This window comes from Podarcis vaucheri (assembly GCF_965113315.1).
Source record: "Podarcis vaucheri genome assembly, chromosome: 2".
In the NCBI taxonomy this organism is placed as follows: Eukaryota; Metazoa; Chordata; class Lepidosauria; order Squamata; family Lacertidae; genus Podarcis; species Podarcis vaucheri.
In genome coordinates, this window is record NC_138760.1 from 18,133,249 (window position 1) to 18,152,702 (window position 19,454).

General features: G+C 47.6%; 1 protein-coding gene across 2 annotated transcripts in view; it reads right to left on the bottom strand.

Moving 5' to 3' along the window:
• Positions 1–602: 602 nt before the first annotated feature.
• Positions 603–19,454, bottom strand: part of SLC39A5 (solute carrier family 39 member 5) — a 41,605-nt gene continuing 22,753 nt past the window's right edge. For both annotated transcript variants that reach the window (XM_082212529.1, XM_082212528.1), the window contains exons 4-11: positions 17,633–17,807; positions 16,151–16,320; positions 12,155–12,313; positions 10,383–10,464; positions 8,417–8,677; positions 6,519–6,599; positions 2,995–3,185; positions 603–1,431 (exon numbers count right to left, since the gene is read on the bottom strand). In XM_082212529.1, coding sequence (XP_082068655.1) covers positions 1,279–1,431; positions 2,995–3,185; positions 6,519–6,599; positions 8,417–8,677; positions 10,383–10,464; positions 12,155–12,313; positions 16,151–16,320; positions 17,633–17,807 — 1,272 coding nt within the window. In that variant the 3' untranslated portion in view covers positions 603–1,278. The remainder of the gene's footprint in view (positions 1,432–2,994; positions 3,186–6,518; positions 6,600–8,416; positions 8,678–10,382; positions 10,465–12,154; positions 12,314–16,150; positions 16,321–17,632; positions 17,808–19,454) is intronic.

Here is a 19,454-nt window from a genome sequence, read left to right on the forward strand (position 1 = left end):
TCCGGGTCGTGGCCAGCATGACTAAGCTGCTTCTGGCAAACCAGAGCAGCGCACGGAAACGCTGTTTACCTTCCCGTCGGAACGGTCCCTATTTATCTACTTGCACTTTCACGTGCTTTCGAATTGCTATGTTGGCAGGAGCAGGGACCGAGCAACAGGAGCTCACCCCGTCGCAGGGATTCAAACCGCTGACCTTCTGATCAGCAAGTCCTAGGCTCTGGTTTAACCCACAGCGCCACCCGCGTCCCATTCTGTAATTCTGTAGAGGATAACTAATGAAGGTGTTCTGTTATTTAGAGGAGTTTTTAGGCTTCCTTCTAGGTACGGGGGTACATGAGGAGTTGTGCAAAGGATACAACTTGACTCGTTTGCACTTCAAGCAATTGCCCTTGCAGGCAAACCAGGTGGGGTTATCACTGGGGAATTTAAAGCAGCAGGCCTCTGAATCTCCTATTATAAGGATGAGTTTTGTCCTCAAGAACTTTGTCATGTGCTGCTCACACAAACACACCCATCCCATCACTAAAGAGGTCCAGGCTTCCTTGCATTAACACAGAGAGAGAGAGAGAGAGAGACAGACCACTGTTCCATCAAACCTGAAATTTTGGTGTAGAGGCTTTGGGTAACCAGTTGCCTTTTTTAATGCCAACTTAAATATTAATGAATGCTCAGGACACTGATAGCTTACATCAGGGATTGGACCAACTGCCATTGGACCCAGCCAGCAAGGCTGACAGGAATGATGGGAGTTGTAGTCCAGCAACAGCTGCTGGTTCTCTATCCTTGGGTTACAGGAAATAGCTTGCTGGGGAAACTCAGCTCCAAAACATGAAAGGCCCCCATTGCATATCAGCGGCTCTCTAAGTAAGTTGCAGTCCTTCGAATAATTCTCTCTCACGTTGCATTCCGAGGTGGCAATAGGTCCAGTCTCTCTCGAGCAAACTAGTGCTCTTTAGAAAGCACAAGGAGTTTTCAACACGTTGATTGCAGCGACTAAGCACAACTTTCTTCCTTTCATCCAAGCCACAAAGGCTAGGGAAAGGCACTCTCGCCCTTACTTTGGCACCCTGTTTTGCTGCCACACAAAACATGGGGACAATAAGCTGTTCCTTCTGTTCTCTCCCACTGAGTTCTTTCTCCAACTCCTGCAAACAGGAAGATGGAGCAAATCTGTAGCCCCTCTTATAGAGTTAAGAGGAAAGGTGCAATCGTGCTTGAAGTCAGAGGGGGCATCGCCTTCGATCCATCTTGCGTTCTGGAGTTTCCTGCTGAAGAGGGCTACCCGTCCAAATGGAAACTGATCTGCCCTTCAAAGAGAGCGATGCAGACCATGAGGACTCCTCCAGTGAGGAAGCCCAGGTTCTGGAGAAGGAAGTGGGCAAGGGAGCCCTTCTTGCCCCTGCTAGAGCTCCTCTGCAGCATTTCAGGCAACTAGAGAGTGAGAGGGAGAAAAAACAACAAAAGGCCATGATGTCCTTGGCAGCTGTTGTTAGGGCAGCTTGCAGTTGTTCTCCTTGAAGAGACAATAACAGCAATGCCTACTGTGAGGTCAACTCTTAATCGCATTGCAACCTTTCCGCTTCTCGGGTCCTTGAGCAAATCGGGAGAAAGGAGACCCATTTTCACCCACGGTGGTGGTGCTTTAAAGCCGTTTGTTTCTTCAGTCAGATTGCAATGCGAATGGTATCAGAGCTACGTTGCCTAAAATGTTCATCAACAGGTATTGTGTCAGGGATAAAGGTAAAGGGACCCCTGACCATTAGGTCCAGTTGCGGATGACTGGGGTTGCAGCGCTCATCTCGCTTTATTGGCCGAGGGAGCCAATAAAGTACAGCTTCCGGGTCATGTGGCCAGCATGACTAAGCTGCTTCTGGCGAACCAGAGCAGTGCACAGAAATGCCGTTTACCTTCACGCCAAAGCTGACGTGCTTTTGAACTGCTAGGTTGGCAGGAGCTGGGACCGAGCAACGGGAGCTCACCCCGTCAGGGGGATTCAAACCGCCGACCTTCTGATCGGCAAGTCCTGGCTCTGTGGTTTAACCCACAGCACCACCCGCATCCCAGGGATGTCAGGGATGCTTTGCCCCAACCAACACATGCATGGGGTTTTGTCATGCATTCCCCCCTCCCCCACAACTGGTTTCTGGAAGGTGGGAAACCAAAGTGGCCTGTCCGCACTGCAACCCCAAGCAGGCAGCCTTCATTTAGATTTACAGGGTCTTCTTTGGGAAGACAAGAAGCCAAAACAAACTGCAGGTTGTAGGAATGTCTCCGAAGCAAAAGCTCTGCCCTTCTCCCTGTCATCTGTCCAGAGAAGCCAGGTACTCCTTTTCACAACACAGCCACTTCTAGTCCAATCTTAGACACACCTTCTACTACAAAGAAATTGCCAATGAGTGCAAGGAAAGGTTCCTAGAATTTTAACCTCCATGGACATTGCCTTTACTTTCTGAGCTTGCAATTATTCCAGTGAGGTCAGAGCAACAGTATAGACACCACCACCATCATTATTACGATAGAATTGTTGAGGAGTGGACCTGCAAAAGCCAGAGTTAAGGGTAGGTAAAGGTAAAGGGACCCCTGACCGGTCCAGTCGTGGCCGACTCTGAGGCTGCGGCGCTCATCTCGCCTTATTGGCCGAGGGAGCCGGCGTACAACCTCCGGGTATGTGGTCAGCATGACTAAGCCGCTTCTGGCAAAACCAGAGCAGCGCATGGAAACACCGTTTATCTTCCCGCCGGAGCGGTACCTATTTATCTACTTGCACTTGGACGTGCTTTCGAACTGCTAGGTTGGCAGGAGCAGGGACCGAGCTCACCCCGTCGCGGGGATTCGAACCGCTGACCTTCTGATCGGCAAGCCCTAGGCTCTGTGGTTTAACCCACAGCGCCACCCATGTCCCGAGGCCCAGGTAGGGAATAACTAAACCCTCGGTCCCCAAAAGATTATTGTCACGCTTACAGGAGAAGTTTGCAAAGAGGCGGCTGTCCTTACCATGTCCACCAATGCCACGTACAGGAAAATACCAGCCGTGATGGCAAAAATCCAGGGCGTGACTTGCGTGGTGCTCCGACTAATGAGCGTCCCTACTACTGCGCCCAAGTAAGCAAGGAAAGCAGACAGCAGGTTGAAGAGGAACACCCGTCGGACTGGCATGCCAGCCTGCAGCAGGACAGCACAATCCCCTGGCAAAGAAAGGAGGAGTTAAGAGTGCAATGGTCACATCTTCACAGAGGCACCATAACCGACTCAAAGCCAAGCAATGTCTCCAACCCTCTAAAGCCAGTGATCCCCAAATCCACCTTCCCCCCACCACCCCAGTGGACTACTTGCAAATTGTGGACGACAAAGCTTTTTCTGCCTCTTTGGGTAATTGTAATTTGCCATACATATGCTGTATTTTAATTGCCTCTTTCATTTCTTGTCTGTTGCATTTCACCGTATTGCAATGAAAGAAATAACTGAATGAATGATTGAAGAATGAATGAATGAATGAATATACAATTGGAAATCAACATCACCACCATCATCAAATTAAATTTGCCCACTGCCCTATATCTGCGGGTCTCAGGGCGGTTCACAAGATAGACAATTGGATTTGCTGTTTCCCATCTTCAACCACAAATCCAGACATGCCACAAACCACCTGAATGAAACTTGCGGACCACTTGCTGGTGCGCAGATCACAACTGGCAAACCCCTGCTCTAGACATGGACCTGTCCTGGCAGTATTTGCTGCTCCTGGCGACAGCACTTGTCAGGCTTCAGGGAATCTGATCCTTCCCACAGTGGCAGCCAAGAAGCAGATAAGCAAGAAGAGTTCTTACCAAGTACTTTATTCACTATTCACAGAGAAAGGGGAAGGAATGCAGTCTCTCTGAGATAACGGCTTTGCTCTGAGTAAAGTCCCACCCCCTCCATCTCGTCTATTCTACCCCTGCTGATCTGAGCTTTCTGCCTCTGAGCTCTCTGTTCTACTACTCTCAATGCCCGCCTGGTCCTGGGAGAGCGGGATCGGGAATGCTTTTTAAAGACACTGAGTCTGCCAGCTGTCTCTCCCCTGGTGCTTCTTCTTCCTGCTGCTCCCTCTCCCAATATTTCCCAGCTTCTCCCCTCTGCAGCATCTGAACTATGACCTTCTGCAAACCACTGTTCTAAATCTATACTGCCCTCCTGTTCTTGGGAAGGTTCAGGAGGAGGAGGGGCGTCCTCCACCATTCCTCCTCAGCCCAGCCCCTGGCAGTACTTGCTGTTTCTACACATGTGGACCATACTGGTGGTGCCTTTACCTAATAAGGCAAATGAAGAAGCCTAACCTCTTGTGAAGTTTGAGGTGAACAGATTGAGGTTGAATCCTGACAAGACAGAAGTACTGTTTTGGGGGGACAGGAGGCGGGCAGGTGTGGAGGATTCCCTGGTCCTGAATGGGGTAACTGTGCCCCTGAAGGACCAGGTGCACAGCCTGGGAGTCATTTTGGACTCACAGCCGTCCATGGAGGCGCAGGTTAATTCTGTGTCCAGGTCAGCTGTCTACCAGCTCCATCTGGTACGCAGGCTGAGACCCTACCTGCCCGCGGACTGTCTCGCCAGAGTGGTGCATGCTCTGGTTATCTCCCGCTTGGACTACTGCAATGCACTCTACGTGGGGCTACCTTTGAAGGTGACTCGGAAACTACAGCTAATCCAGAATGCGGCAGCTAGACTGGTGACTGGGGGCGGCCGCCGAGACCATATAACACCGGTCTTGAAAGACCTACATTGGCTCCCAGTATGTTTCTGAGCACAATTCCAAGTGTTGGTGTTGACCTTTAAAGCCCTAAACCGCCTCGGTCCAGTATACCTGAAGGAGCGTCTCCACCCCCATCATTCTGCCCGGACGCTGAGGTCCAGCGCCGAGGGCCTTCTGGCGGTTCCCTCATTGCGAGAAGCAAAGCTACAGGGAACCAGGCAGAGGGCCTTCTCGGTACTGGCGCCCGCCCTGTGGAACGCCCTTCCAGCAGATGTCAAAGCGATAAACAACTACCTGACATTCAGAAGACATCTTAAGGCAGCCCTGTTCAGGGAAGTTTTTAACGTGTGATATTTTACTGTATTTTTGGTTTTTATGGAAGCCGCCCAGAGTGGCTGGGGAGGCCCAGCCAGATGGGCGGGGTATAAATAATAAATTATTATTATTATTATTATTATTATTATTATTATTATGTGTGCCACATCACCTGTAACCAGTGCCAGATTTACATATAAGCTAAACAACCTACAGCTTAGGTCCCCACTCTCTTCGGGGGCCCCCAAAAAATTAAAGGAAAAAGAAAACCTGCATGTGCATTTCCAAAATATAAGATAAAAAACAAATAAAATAAAACCTACAAACAGCAACAATGTTTTGTGTTGTGTAGGCTCCTATGATGTAAGTAATGGGCCCCGCCTGCTAGCCTGCTCCCTAAAATATCACTGGTTTGCTCCTTTCTATATATAGGGTGCCTACATTCAGCATGGACTTTGCATTTTGCATGGACTTTTCAACAATTACTTTGATAAAATACATATTTGGTTATGTGCAAATGGCTTTAGATACCTATTAGGTCCATAAATTACCATACAGCATATATTCAACACACACAAAAACACTGACAATTTGTTGTTGAGAAAGGACAGCTGGACATATAGGTAAAGGTAAAGGGACCCCTGACCATTGGGTCCAGTCATGACCGACTCTGGGGTTGCGGCGCTCATCTCACTTCATAGGGCAAGGGAGCCGGCCTACAGCTTCCAGGTCATGTGGCCAGCATGACTAAGCCGCTTCTGGCGAACCAGAGCAGCACACGGAAACACCGTTTACCTTCCTGCCAGAGCGGTACCTATTTATCTACTTGCACTTTGACATGCTTTTGAACTGCTAGGTTGGCAGGAGCAGGGACCAAGCAATGGGAGCTCACCCCGTCACGGGGATTCGAACCGCCAACCTTCTGATCGGCAAGTCCCAGGCTCTGTGGTTTAACCCACAGCGCCACTCGCTGTGATAACGGACAGCTGGACATATAAAGGGCCCCATTACCTTCAGTAGTGAAAGCTAGATCCGGCCCTGCCTGTAACCACAGCATCAGGTAAGGTCACATGGGTGGGACCCACAATCCCAGAATGGCATGGGTTCAACAGAAGGGCAGGAGCAACCACAACAGTGCAGATCCAAGTAAAGGGGTGGAGTCTTCCTTGGACACCGGACAGGAGGATATGATAGGATTAACTGATATCATCAGCATCATCTTCCGTCATCAGAAGCGCAGGACCATAGGAAAAGGTTTGTTGGATCTGAGTTTATATCAAATCCACCAATGGCCAAGCGTACAGCCACAACATGAGAGTGGAGATTTGCACCCAAGGTGTGTGAATGACATTTAAAAATGCACACACACAAACTGAGCCCCAAATCTTTAAAATATTAAATAGTAAAACAGAGCAGATCTAAAAGTAAGAGAGGTCAGGAAAGCCTGAAGAATAAAGCTGGGAATCTTCCTTACCAAGTTCATGGGGCAGTTCGTGGCAAAATACTGCCACCGTAGTGCTTAAACCACTGGAGATTCCATCAGAGAAAGCAGCTCCTAGGAGAAAAGGGTTACAAAGGTAAGTGAACCTAAAAGGGGCGTTTCCTCTCCCTTCTCTCCAGGTGAATTGGCTCAAGTCATCTGAACTAGTTTGTCTTCACTCGAGTGGGAAGACAGGTGAACGAACGCCAGTGTATTGGAAGAAGCAAAGGTCACCAGTGTTGAAGCAATTCTTCTTCAACATCAACCGTTGGACTGGTCATGTTGTTCGGATACCTGATTATCGTCTTCCAAAGCAACTACTCCATTCCGAACTTAAAAATGGAAAGCGTAATGCTGGTGGTCAACAAAAGAGGTTTAAAGACCGTCTCAAGGCAAATATAAAAAAATGTAGTATAAACACTGACAACTGGGAAACACTGGCCTGTGAGTGCTCCAATTGGAGAACAGCCTTTACCGAAGGAGTCATGGGCTTAGAGGCTCAAAGTCAGGACAAAGGAAGAAATGTGCTAAGAGGAAGTCATGTTTCGCAAACCCTCACCGTGATCAACTCCCGCCCGGAAACCTATGTGGAAGGATGTGTGGATCCAGAATTGGCCTCTACAGTCACTTACGGACTCACTGTTAAAACCGTGTTCATGGAAGACAGTCTTACTTGGCTTTGAGTGATCACCAAAGAAGAAGAAAGAAGGTATTTATGATTACGTCCAATCACCTGGAATTTAAGTGGGAAGCTTCTGTGATTCTGTGACAGAGGTCTAACACAAGCCTTTCTGGAACTGAAGGCTGGAGAGAACCAGTGGTGGTAGCCAGTACCCACTGGGGGCGAGGAGAGGGGTGCTGAGAGGCCATTAGTAGTTGGAGACACAGCCAGTGATGGGCAGAGTCAGCTCATTATAGTTTTACGCCCTCCTCCCTGCTGAGTAGTACAAGGGCAACACTTGACACTACAGAAGAGGAAGACTACAGTCCATTACATGTGAAGCTCGCGACTCTCATTATGCCATTTCAGATCCTTTTAAAAGCTTCCTTTGGTGCAACAAGCATATCTAGACATGTAAATGAAAATAAGGAAAACCAATTCTGTTGTTTTTATTTGCACATTGATGATTATTTTAAATTGTTCTTTGTATGCTGCTTAAAGGTAAAGGTAAAGGGACCCCTGACCATTAGGTCCAGTCGTGGCCAACTCTGGGGTTGCGGCGCTCATCTCGCTTTATTGGCCGAGGGAGCCGGCGTACAGCTTCCGGGTCATGAGGCCAGCATGACTAAGCCGCTTCTGGCGAACCAGAGCAGTGCACGGAAACGCCGTTTACCTTCCCGCTGAAGCAGTACCTATTTATCTACTTGCACTTTGACGTGCTTTTGAACTGCTAGGTGGGCAGGAGCAGGCAGTGGCGTAGCGTGGGTTGTCAGCACCCAGGGCAAGGCAAGTAATTTGCGCCCCCTAACCCGTGGATTTGCGCCCCCTAACCCGTGGATTTGCGCCCCTAACCCTAACCCCCAGATGTTGCGCCAGGTGCGGCCGGCCCTCCCTGCACCCCCCACGCTACGCCACTGGGAGCAGGGACTGAGCAACGGGAGCTCACCCCATCACGGGGATTCGAACTGCTGACCTTCTGATCGGCAAGTCCCAGGCTCTGTGGTTTAACCCACAACGCCACCCGCGTCACTGTATGCTGCTTAGGGATGTCTTTATTAAGTGGTTTATAAACTCAAATAAATAAATGGAAGTAATTTCTCTCAACCTCTGAAAAATAATTTTCTGGTTCCAGCCTAACTTTTGTAGGATTGTGCCCTGCCATTATTATTATTATTATTATTATTTGCTTCTGGCACAAGCAGAAACCTAGCCCTGGCTCAAAGCCACTCACCAATGGCCAGTCCATCTGTGAAGTTGTGTATCCCATCCCCTAGAATAACCATCCAAGCGATGTCGGCGATCCCAGCCTTGAGGGCTCCAGCTGGACTGTGGGAATGCCCGTGAGCATGGTGCTGATGGAGCTCTTCTTCCTGCCTCTCTGAGCTTCCTCCACACTCTTCTGAGCTGCGAATTTGGACAGAGCAGTCCTGGACTTCCCCGTAGAGGCTGTCAGCTCCTCCTTCTGCCACCGTCAGGCTCTGGGATTCAACACCTGACACCCAAACCAAGCAGGGAAATATCAGATCCACTTGCCCACCCCTAACCCTGGCACAGATCGCTGGCATTTGTGACTAAGCAAGCAGTACTGTGGATGCACTCTTGGAACTCACAGATAATGGGCTGTTATGTACTGAGTTGAATAGGATCCAAAATGCAGCAGTCTAATTGGTCCTAGAACAATAGGGTTCAGAATGCAGCATTCTGATTGGTCCTAGAATAATAGGATCCAGAATGCAGCAGTCTGATTGGTCAGCAGGAGCCACCCAATCCAGCTCCAGGTGGAAGTGAATCCGCAACCTGATTGGCCTACAGGAGAATCCCAGAATTAGCCAATCACGTGGGCCCATTGTGTAAATAATGTATATAAAGCAGACATTTGGGGGAACTTCCATTCCTCGCTACTATGAGCTGAATAAAGAGCATGAAATCCACACTCGACTCCAAGTGTATTTCATGGGCTAAACACAGAGACAGCTTGATTGCACAGCGGACCTTGGCCTCGTCAGCTACTTCTGTTCAGCTTGACCCACGGCAGACCCACAAGGCCCCATATGAAGCAGGTGCTGTTCCCCCAAACAGCTACAGCCCCCCCCCATGCAACTGTAGGATGCATTCCAAAATAATTTCTGGTCCGTCCGGATGGACTTGTGAAAACATGTTTTCTGCCATCACCTGCTCTGCTCTGTGTTTAGCTAGATGTCTTTTCCCACCCGTTCCAAAGACAGGTTGCAAAGGCGTTCCATATTGTCCTTGCAACGAGCCTATGAAGCAGCAGATTAGCTAAGAGAGAAACTTGGAAAAAACTCATCTGTACACTGAGTTTTTTAATACATGAAGCTTAAAGGAATTTTAAAGGCCTTCTACAGTGAATAATCTTCCTTCTTTCTTTCTTTCTTTCTTTCTTTCTTTCTTTCTTTCTTTCTTTCTTTCTTTCTTTCTTTCTTTCTTTCCTTCCTTCCTTCCTTCCCTTCCTTCCTTCCTCCCTTCCTTCCTTCCTTCCTTCCTTCCTTCCTTCCTTCCTTCCTTCCCATCTGGCTGGGTTCCCCCAGCCACTCTGGGCGGCTCCCAACAGAATATTAAAAACATGATAAAACATCAAACATTTAAAACTCCCCCAGGGCTGCCTTCAGATGTCTTCTAAAAGTCAGATAGTTGTTTATTTCCTTGACATCTGATGGAAGGGCATTCCACAGGGCGGGCGCCACTACCAAGAAGGCCCTCTGCCTGGTTCCCTGTAACCTCACTTCTCGCAGTGAGGGAAGCGCCAGAAAGCCCTCGGAGCTGGACCTCAGTGTCCAGGCTGAACGATGGGGGTGGAGACGCTCCTTCAGATATACTGGACCGGGGTCATTTAAGCAACATGTTCACTATACCACCTGGGCTGGGTTAAGGACTAAAGTATAGTATATTGCTGGGGAAAATAGTAACAGCTGTGACATTGGACAACGGTCACTGGGACAACTGCCCCACCTGCTCAACAGATGGGCAGATCTTGGTTGAAGGAAAGACATTAGAGAAAACAGGTTCCTTCCAACCTAATGCCTAGCTGTGTTTTAATTCCACAAAGTGTGCATGGATTGCAACCATGACACATGAATCCTTCTGTAGGGGGACAACAAAACTTTTCACAGTTAAGAGCACAGAAGAAAGCCATGATACTAATAAAAACCTAAAGCAATCCAGACTGTGTGACTCACCATGAGATGTCCTCAAACCAGCAGTGCTGTTGTCACCCACCTCAGCTGGAGATGGTTCAAGCTGCTTTCCGGTGGCGCCCTTCTACAGAAAGAAAGCAAAACTGATGACTAAGCAGCACTAAGCTGAGGTTGTCATGAGAAGCCCAGCCTAGTGATGCTGCAATACTTTGTCTCCCCCTAGAGGTGTTGGGTGGTACAGTATAGCACTGGTGTCTCCCTCTGGTGGTGGACACAAAACATGACATTATCTGGAGCAGAAGGTCCTAAGGGGTTTCTCCAGTAAACGTGTGTGTGCTTGTTGTTTTAAAACAACCACTGCCACAGAGATTTAGCACACCTGGCGCCAACAAGCCAAATGGTGACCTTCTTAATTATGGGTTGGTTGCTACTCATCCAAAGAGCAGAAGTGAGGCTCACAGGCTCAGCATGGGTGGTTCAGTCCAAAACACGGACCATACCGTAAACCACACACATAAAACACACAGTATTAGCTGTTTCTTCCTCCTCTTTTATTTGGTTCGGTCATGGGAGAAGCTTCTGACTGGTTGGACATAGCTTAGGCTGCATGGCATTGTTATAATTATTCTAAGGTCCCAAATATAAAATAAACGTTCATAAAAGTACAAGGCAAACACATACATAACTATATAAACCACGTGTCTAAAATTATACAGGAGAGCAATCCTGAAGCCATTTTGACTCTCCCAAATTGACCTCAAATATTTCTCTGCAGTAAGGGAGGCAAATGGGGAAAGCCTTCCCATTGTCTTTTCGCTTACAAATCCTATATTAAGGGCATATTTGTTTATGAATAGGGTGAGCCTGTGACCTGGATTCAGGAACTAAAGTACTAACCATCACAAAAGAATAGCCAGGCTGCCCAGGTAAAGCAATCAGTGACCATTAACAGATATCCTGGCAGACAGGATTTCTGCTGTAGACTGCCTCCTTCTGTGATGTATGTAGGAAGGGGGGTGGTCTTGGGCTATAGGGGGCGTGGGTGGCGCTGTGAGTTAAACCACAGAGCCTAGGACTTGTCGATCAGAAGGTCGGGGGTTCGAATCCCCACGACGGGGTGAGCTCCTGTTGCTTGGTCCCTTCTCCTGCCAACCTAGCAGTTTGAAAGCACGTCAAAGTGCAAGTAGATAAATAGGTACCGCTCCGGCAGGAAGGTAAACGGCATTTCCGTGCGCTGCTCTGGTTCGCCAGAAGCGGCTTAGTCATGCTGGCCACATGACCTGGAAGCTGTCTGTGGACAAATGCCAGCTCCCTCGGCCTATAGAGCGAGATGAGCGTGCAACCCCAGTGTCATCCGTGACTAGACCTTAAAGTCAGGGGTACGTTTACCTTTACCTTGGACTACAGGGTGGGCAATTTCAAAAGTTTATATAAGGGCGTGCGCACGATTGTTCTGGGTTCCTCCTCTCCTCCTGCGTGTGGTGAGTGAGGACCTTGTGGTAGGGTTACTAGCCAATTTGCTTCTCAATATTCTCCGGTTGACCTCTGTTATTTTCTCCTAGCAATAGGGAACCCACTTAAAGACTCTATACGGGCTCCTGGATACCTCATAAGGGAAAGGAGTCATTTTTTCTTATAAGAGCATAAAGGGGTCCTTTCACAGACCCACATGGAAATAGGATTTTTGCCTGGGACATTAAGGAAGATGATGGGGAGAACTAAGTCGACTGGCAGGGGCGGGATCACTTTCTTGAAATCTCCTGGTCAGCCCATCAGGTTGCCCAGGCCACTGCCAGGCCACTCCATCTCTTTACCTTTTTGACTTGAATCCTCTTGAGCGTTCCCATGAGATTCTCAATGAAGAACAGTAGGTAAATACCGCCCAGAACGCAGAGGCCCTTCAGGACTGCGTCTTCCGCCGAGGCCATTGGTTCTTGTTTTGGTGACAGAAGTCCATGGGGCCTGGCCTGTGCCTGAATGAAAACAATTCTTTTGAGCGGAGAAAGGGAGAATTCAGAAAATAAACAGTCAAGTACTGTATTTTTCCATGTATAAGGTGACCCTTTTTTATTTTTTGAACCAAGAATGAAGAAATCACTCTAGCAGTCTCTTCGTCAAAAAGATGTCCAGTTTTGTACAGTGCTACCTCGGGTTAAGTACTTAATTCGTTCCAGAGGTCCGTACTTAACCTGAAACTGTTCTTAACCTGAAGCACCACTTTAGCTAATGGGGCCTCCTGCTGCCGCCGCGCCACCGGAGCACAATTTCTGTTCTCATCCTGAAGCAAAGTTCTTAACCTGAGGTACAATTTTGGGTTAGCGAAGTCTGTAACCTGCAGCGTATGTAACCTGAAGCGTATGTAACCCGAGGTACCACTGTACTGCTGGAAAACTCTTTAAGGAAGTTAAGGAAGAAGAGGCAGATTCCATCGTCCTGGAAACAAACCAGAATCATCGTGTTATCTCCTGCTGCTTTGCTTTGAGGTGGGGGCCCGTGTTGTCCATGGGCGGTGGGCTCCTCACCTCAGCTCCTCTTTCCAGACCGCCCCAAGCAAGTGAGAGAGCAGGCAGGCAAGCGACAGACCAACTGAGCTTCCCCTTTGGTCTCTGCCCCCTCAAAACAAAGTGTGTTGATATTTTTGTAGGGAGATTGGATCACCAAAAGTTAAGCTTTTTGTGGGAGATGTCCCCCACTTTGGGACTAAAAGTTTTAAGCAAAGAACATCGTCTTATACACGGAAAAATACGATTACAGTGGTACCTTGGGTTACATACGCATCAGGTTACATACGCTTCAGGTTACAGACACCGCTAACTCAGAAATAGTGCTTCAGGTTAAGAACTTTGCTTCAGGATGAGAACAGAAATTGTGCTCCGGCGGCGCGGCAGCAGCAGCAGGAGGCCCCATTAGCTAAAGTGGTATTTCAGGTTAAGAACAGTTTCAGGTTAGGTACGGACCTCCGGAACGAATTAAGTACTTAACCTGAGGTACCACTGTATTATTATTATTTTAAAGAAAAGGTTAAGAGATCCAGCGAATCAGATCAAAGAGTTGCCTTGTGTAGCATTCTTTTCTCCCCACCAGATGCCTATGGATCAGGACCTAAGTGCAACAGCACGCTCCCCATGTCTGACTCCCAAAAACTGGTATTCAGAGGGATCAGGGCTAACGGCCTGCTCCAATGTGTGGAGTTCACAACTCAGTATAAGAACCTGTTCAAGGTCTAAGAGAATTAGCTAGGCTGTGTGGCTAGAATGGCAACCACATTATTTGTTCACAGGACAACCTCTTTACATCTCAGAAAAGCAGCTTCTGTTTGCAAAGCTCCTGAGCTCTTCTAGGGCCGGAGCTTCTCCAAGATTTGGTGTTTAATATTAAGGTCTATCAAAAAGACCGGCAGAGAGGAACTGAGAGACCATTAAGAGCCTCGGATGTGAGATCTCCAGGCTGATAGTAGATTAAGACTGATGGACATTGTTGGGGGCTGAAACCGGGAAAGGGGGAGTGGAGTTTGGGAATCCAAAGGGTTCATAATTACAATTTATTTCGTTTTTTTTAATTTGTTTGTTATTGTTATGTAAATTGGGAAATTCGTGGAAGGGAATTTTGGTCGACCTTAGAAAAAATGTTTTAAGAATAAGAACTGATGTATAAGTTTGATGTTTAAGTTTGGACAAGGTAAAACTGGATTTTCTTCAAATTTTTTTAATGAACTAAACTAAATGGAAATAAGGTTATCAAAAACAAATTGAAGGAAGGGCTGAGAAACACTGCAAAATTAATGAATGTTAGAATGATGACGGTTTAGAAGTTAAGTGGTTTACAGCAGTAATGTTTAAGTTAAAAGAAAAGAAAGGTTAAAAACTAAATGAAATTAAGGGAGAGGATTTGCTGAATAAATAATTTGAAATTAGAATACAGAAAGGGGAGGTAGGAGGAGGACAGCGAAGTAAGGTATAAGAAAATAAGGGATTGAAATTATACGTGTTTTTTTGGTCTGTGTTTTGTTTGTTTTCTTTATATAATTTCTGAAACTTCAATAAATATCTATTTTTTTAAAAAAAAGCTCCTGAGCTCTTCTAGTTGCCAAACAGATGGGACGGGTGATGGGATTTCTGTTCTGTTCTCTTTCTGTAAGAGATGGAGGAGGGTGCTTGTGAGTGTGACCCGCCCTCGGAACCAAAAAGACTGCCCATCCCTGCTTCGTATTAGCTAGATAAGCAATCACACTCTACAGACCACCAAGTGTATTTCTTTCCCACTGGAAAAATTGGATTCTCTGCTGTGCATAAATCATTAAGAAAGGTTAGAAGGTATTCTTTTGCTCCGCTCATCGGACCTAAAGCAGTTCTTACTTCAGCTGCACCTTAAAAGCAACTATAAAAAAAACCTACCCTGGTCAGAAGGGCTCTCAGCTGCCTTGACAAATCCCTCTCTTTTATGGTAAGAGTGGCCATATGCTCACATAAATGGTGCAAGTGTGTTTGAAAGGCAATGTATGAAAACCCTCAAGGCCTTCCGAGAAAGGACCACTTCCTCCAACCACTAACAAATTCGGTTTGCAGACATCCAATTTGTCCTCGTCTCCTGGGTTTGGGCTGACAGGGAAATGTATGAGATGAAGAACAAGGGAGTGCTGGAAATAAGAAGGCAAGAAGAGCCTTGCTGGATCAAACCAAATGCCCTTCTAATCCAGCGTCCTGTTCTCGCGGTGGCCTCCCAGATGCCCGAGGAATATTACAGGGCATGACAATTGTATTGGGATGCTTTGACTAAACTGGCAGCGTATTCGTGTAAGGGAATGACAGACTTCTTCTTTGGCAATCACTCGTAGCCGAGTAAGATTGTCTTCCAGTCCCAAAGTGACTGTGGAGGCCAATTCTGGATCCACATGTCCTTCCACAGTGGGGATATTGGTTTCCATGTGTAAGTTCACTGGCATTGGGAAACAGAAATAATAATAATAATAATAATAATAATAATAATAATAATAATAATAATAAAAAATTATTTGTACCCCGCCCATCTGGCTGGGTTTCCCCAGCCACTCTGGGCGGCTTCCAACAAAGATGAAAAATACACTAAAATGTCACATATTAAAAACTTCCCTGAACAGGGCTGCCTTCAGATGTCTTCTGAATGTCAGGTAGTTGTTTTATCGCTTTGACATCTGATGGGAGGGCGTTCCACAGGGCGGGCGCCACTACCGAGAAGGCCCTCTGTCTGGTTCCCTGTAACTTGGCCTCTCGCAGTGAGGGAACCGCCAGAAGGCCCTCGGAGCGGACCTCAGTGTCCAGATAGAACGATGCGGGTGGAGACGCTCCTTCAGATATACTGAAACTCAAGATGCTCCCCTTTGGCATTGTCCGAGCACCCCAGGTTTCATCATGATATGGAGAAGGTTGGGGTACATCTCTCCCACCTCGTCTTCCTCCACAGGAGACCCCAAAGAGAAATCATACCACAAAGATTTGGGGGAGAGGGTTGGTGAAGTGTACACAGGTTCCCACAAGGTAAGACACAGTGATAACAGCAAGAACCTTTATTGAACTACATAACCAGGAAAGCAACTGCTTATATACATTTCTGAAAGCCTGGGCCACTCCCACTCGCAACATGATTGGCTGTCTAAACTTCCAAGCTGCGAATCACGACACAGAGTTCAAGGGCCAATGGCAGTGGCCCAAATCCTGAAATATTCTGTGATTGGACATCATGTATCGAATCAGAACACAGGAGCTCAGAATCCTTAATCCAGACTCAAGCTCAGCCAAACACAGACCACTGAATACATAACAGTTGGTACATACGTGCGGCCAGAGATGCAGCAGTGCGTCCCCACACAACGTCCCCACAGCCAAGGCCACCAGGAAAGCGAGAAGGAAATGGAAGAGCTCGCGGTTGAAGAGAGGAACGAGAACTATGGCCAGGGCAGATGGCAAGCTAGTCAGGGTGATAGCCAAACATCCCCAGCCCAGACCTGTGGAGAAGAAAGAGGATGAGCAAGATTGGACTAGGAACAAGAGAACTAAAACCAACAACCTGCTGGATCATACAGTGGGGGCCGAAGTCATGTCCTCATTTGCCCCACCTCTCCACATGTTCCAAAGGACTTTCATGCCACTTCTCCTGGAACCTGACAACTAATTATCTGCCGCCTAAAACAATTAAGGGCCCCAGTTCTCTGAACACTATTGGCAATGTCAGGAGCCTAGAAATTTGGTATATAGAAGGGTAGCCAGCCTAGTCTCTTTAAGATGTTGATGGACAAGAGCTCCCATCAGCCCCCAGCCAACATGACCAATATTCAGGGATGACTGATAGTCCAAATTACAGATAGGTAGCCGTGTTGGTCTGCCATAGTCAAAATAAAAAAATTCCTTCCAGTAGCACCTTAAAGACCAACTAAGTTAGTTCTTGGTATGAGCTTTCGTGTGCATGCACACTTCTTCAGATACACTGAAACAGAAGTTGCCAGATCCTTCTATATAGTGAGAAGGTGGGGAGGGGTATTACTCAGAAGGGTGGTGGGAATGGGAGATTGGCAGATAGAAGAAGAAGAAGAGTTTGGATTTGATATCCCGCCTTTCACTCCCCTTCAGGAGTCTCAAAGTGGCTAACATTCTCCTTTCCCTTCCTCCCCCACAACAAACACTCTGTGAGGTGAGTGGGGATGAGAGACTTCACAGAAGTGTGACTAGCCCAAGCAGCTGCATGTGGAGGAGCGGAGACACGAACCCGGTTTCCCAGATTACTCCCATTGCTCCCATTGCTCGATCCCAGCTCCTGCCAACCTAGCAGTTCAAAAGCACGTCAAAGTGCAAGTGGATAAATAGGTACCACTCCGGCGGGAAGGTAAACGGCGTTTCCATGCGCTGCTCTGGTTCGCCAGAAGCGGCTTAGTCATGCTGGCCACATGACCCGGAAGCTGTACGCCGGCTCCAATAAAGCGAGATGAGCACCGCAGCCGCAGAGTTGGTCACGACTGGATCTAATGGTCAGGGGTCCCTTTACCTTTTTATATATATATATGTTGGATCAGACCCAAGATGTGGGTTTGCAAACCGAGAACTCCTTGGAAAGCCAATGACAATGGGAGAGAAAATGGTAGAGGTGGTAACTGAAGGGCAGGTAGGGGTGAGGGTTGAAGGACTGTAGTCAGCAGGGGAATAATGAATGAAAATTAAGGGCGCAAAACCAGTACTGGGGCTGATGCAGAAGGGTAAGGCTGGAGCTGGGAGTCAAGGCCCCTCCTGGGTCAGGGTACGAGGAAGACAGCTTGTGTTCCTTACCACTCCAGAGAGAACTTCCTGCCATGCCGAAAGCTACCTCATCGTAGTGCTGGATGCAAACGCGGCTGTCAATCTGGTAGAGCAAAGCAGGACACAGCAGTGTGAACTGCTCTGGCGTGATTTTGGAGACCGAGTTCAGCCCAAAATTGACTAGCAGCTGTGATACGTTGAGACACTGAAGACAAAGAAGAAGAAAAACGACTTTATTGCAAGAATGATTAATTGTATGGGATGGGAGTACTGGACCCCCAACCAACGTTTAATTGACTGCCAGCATGGTTCTCGGTCATTAATTTGATTAAAGTTTTCATTTGCAGCACTAGATCAAGCGGAACTCAGAAATCTCGGCTGGGGTGGGGATGTCACCAGTTTTGGAAGGGGAATGAGTTGAAAAGTGACAGCATGAAGAATTGGGGGAAGGGGGCAATAGACAACAGCAAGACCCATTGTTCTCTAGGAGATCTGGGTTAAAAATGCAAAACAAGAACAAATACTCACCTGTATCGCACAACATGCCTAAAAACGCAGAGGTACGGTATCACATTCAGACATTTATAATTACAAATATATAATTATTTCTACAACTGCTTCCAGGAAATGTGCTGTGTGTGAGGGGAATAACAGCCTAGTACAGATCTAGGTTCACGTTTAATCTCTCCCTTCTGCCATCCTTGCTGCTGATTTATACCAAACCCACACTTTCCCCCTTGGTGCTATCCATCTTGCTTGTTGCAATCAAACCGTTGCCACAAGTCACCAAAGATTCTGCCTTTGTTCATAGCTGTCAACTTACAGATTTGAAAATAAGGGACCGGCAGCCTCGAAAATAAGGGATCAGCAGCCAAAATAAGGGATTTTTCCAAGCACAGGTATGTTCAGCTTCTGAGCCCCTCCAAGCCAAAGGCAGAAAGCCCAGCCAGCAGCCAAATGAAGCCTCAAGCAGTGGTTCCCACAGCGTAGCAACCCAGCAAAGGGGATGCAGCAAGGAAAACCACCGTCACCTCTCCGCTGGGAAGCGCTGAGCAAAGGCGAGTCCCCAGGCAACGTGGCCGATTTGATCAACACAAGGCATGCAAGCTCCACCCGCCAGTCGTTCTTAGGCTCCTTATTGGGTGAGCAACGCAGCCGAGCAACACAGTTGAAGCCTCCCTCCTCCCTGGCCGGCAGGGAGGGAGGGAGAGGAGCTGCTTCCTTTGAAACCCGGGAAATTTAAGAGACATCATTAATAAGGGACAGCAGTGGGACACAGCGCTGGGATAAGGGTCTTTCCCGCCAAATAAGGGACGGTTGACAGCTATGGCCTTTGTTCCTCACCATCCCTCGGGTGGGACAGGGTGCTACTTGAGGGTCTTTTAGACACCAGCTTAAAATGTGGCTCCTCGTGCAAAGTGTTTGGTCCTGGAGTGAATTTGCTCACCCGAGAGCAAACACGGTTTTATGTATTGTTTTACATTCTGTTCCGCAGAACATTATTGCATGTCGTTACCTGCCCTGGGATCTCTGGATTAAGAGTGGGATATAAACAGCTTAAGGAAAACGAATAAACAAAATGCCCAAGATGACTGCATGGTCACGTGATTGCTTCAGCAGATGCTTTTCCCACCGTGTTACTCATATCTACTGCCATCATCACAAGGCTGAAGAAGGCTGGTTTGAGCAAGGACTGGCAATGGCACACTAAACCTGAGTTGGGTATACAAGAAAGCCAGAATGCTGTCAATTAACTAGTCCTCTCCCCACCTTCCACTAAACTTAGGGATGAGAGTTAATAGTAATGGAGCTATTTTGTGAAGTCATTCAGGACCATAGAATCATAGAATCA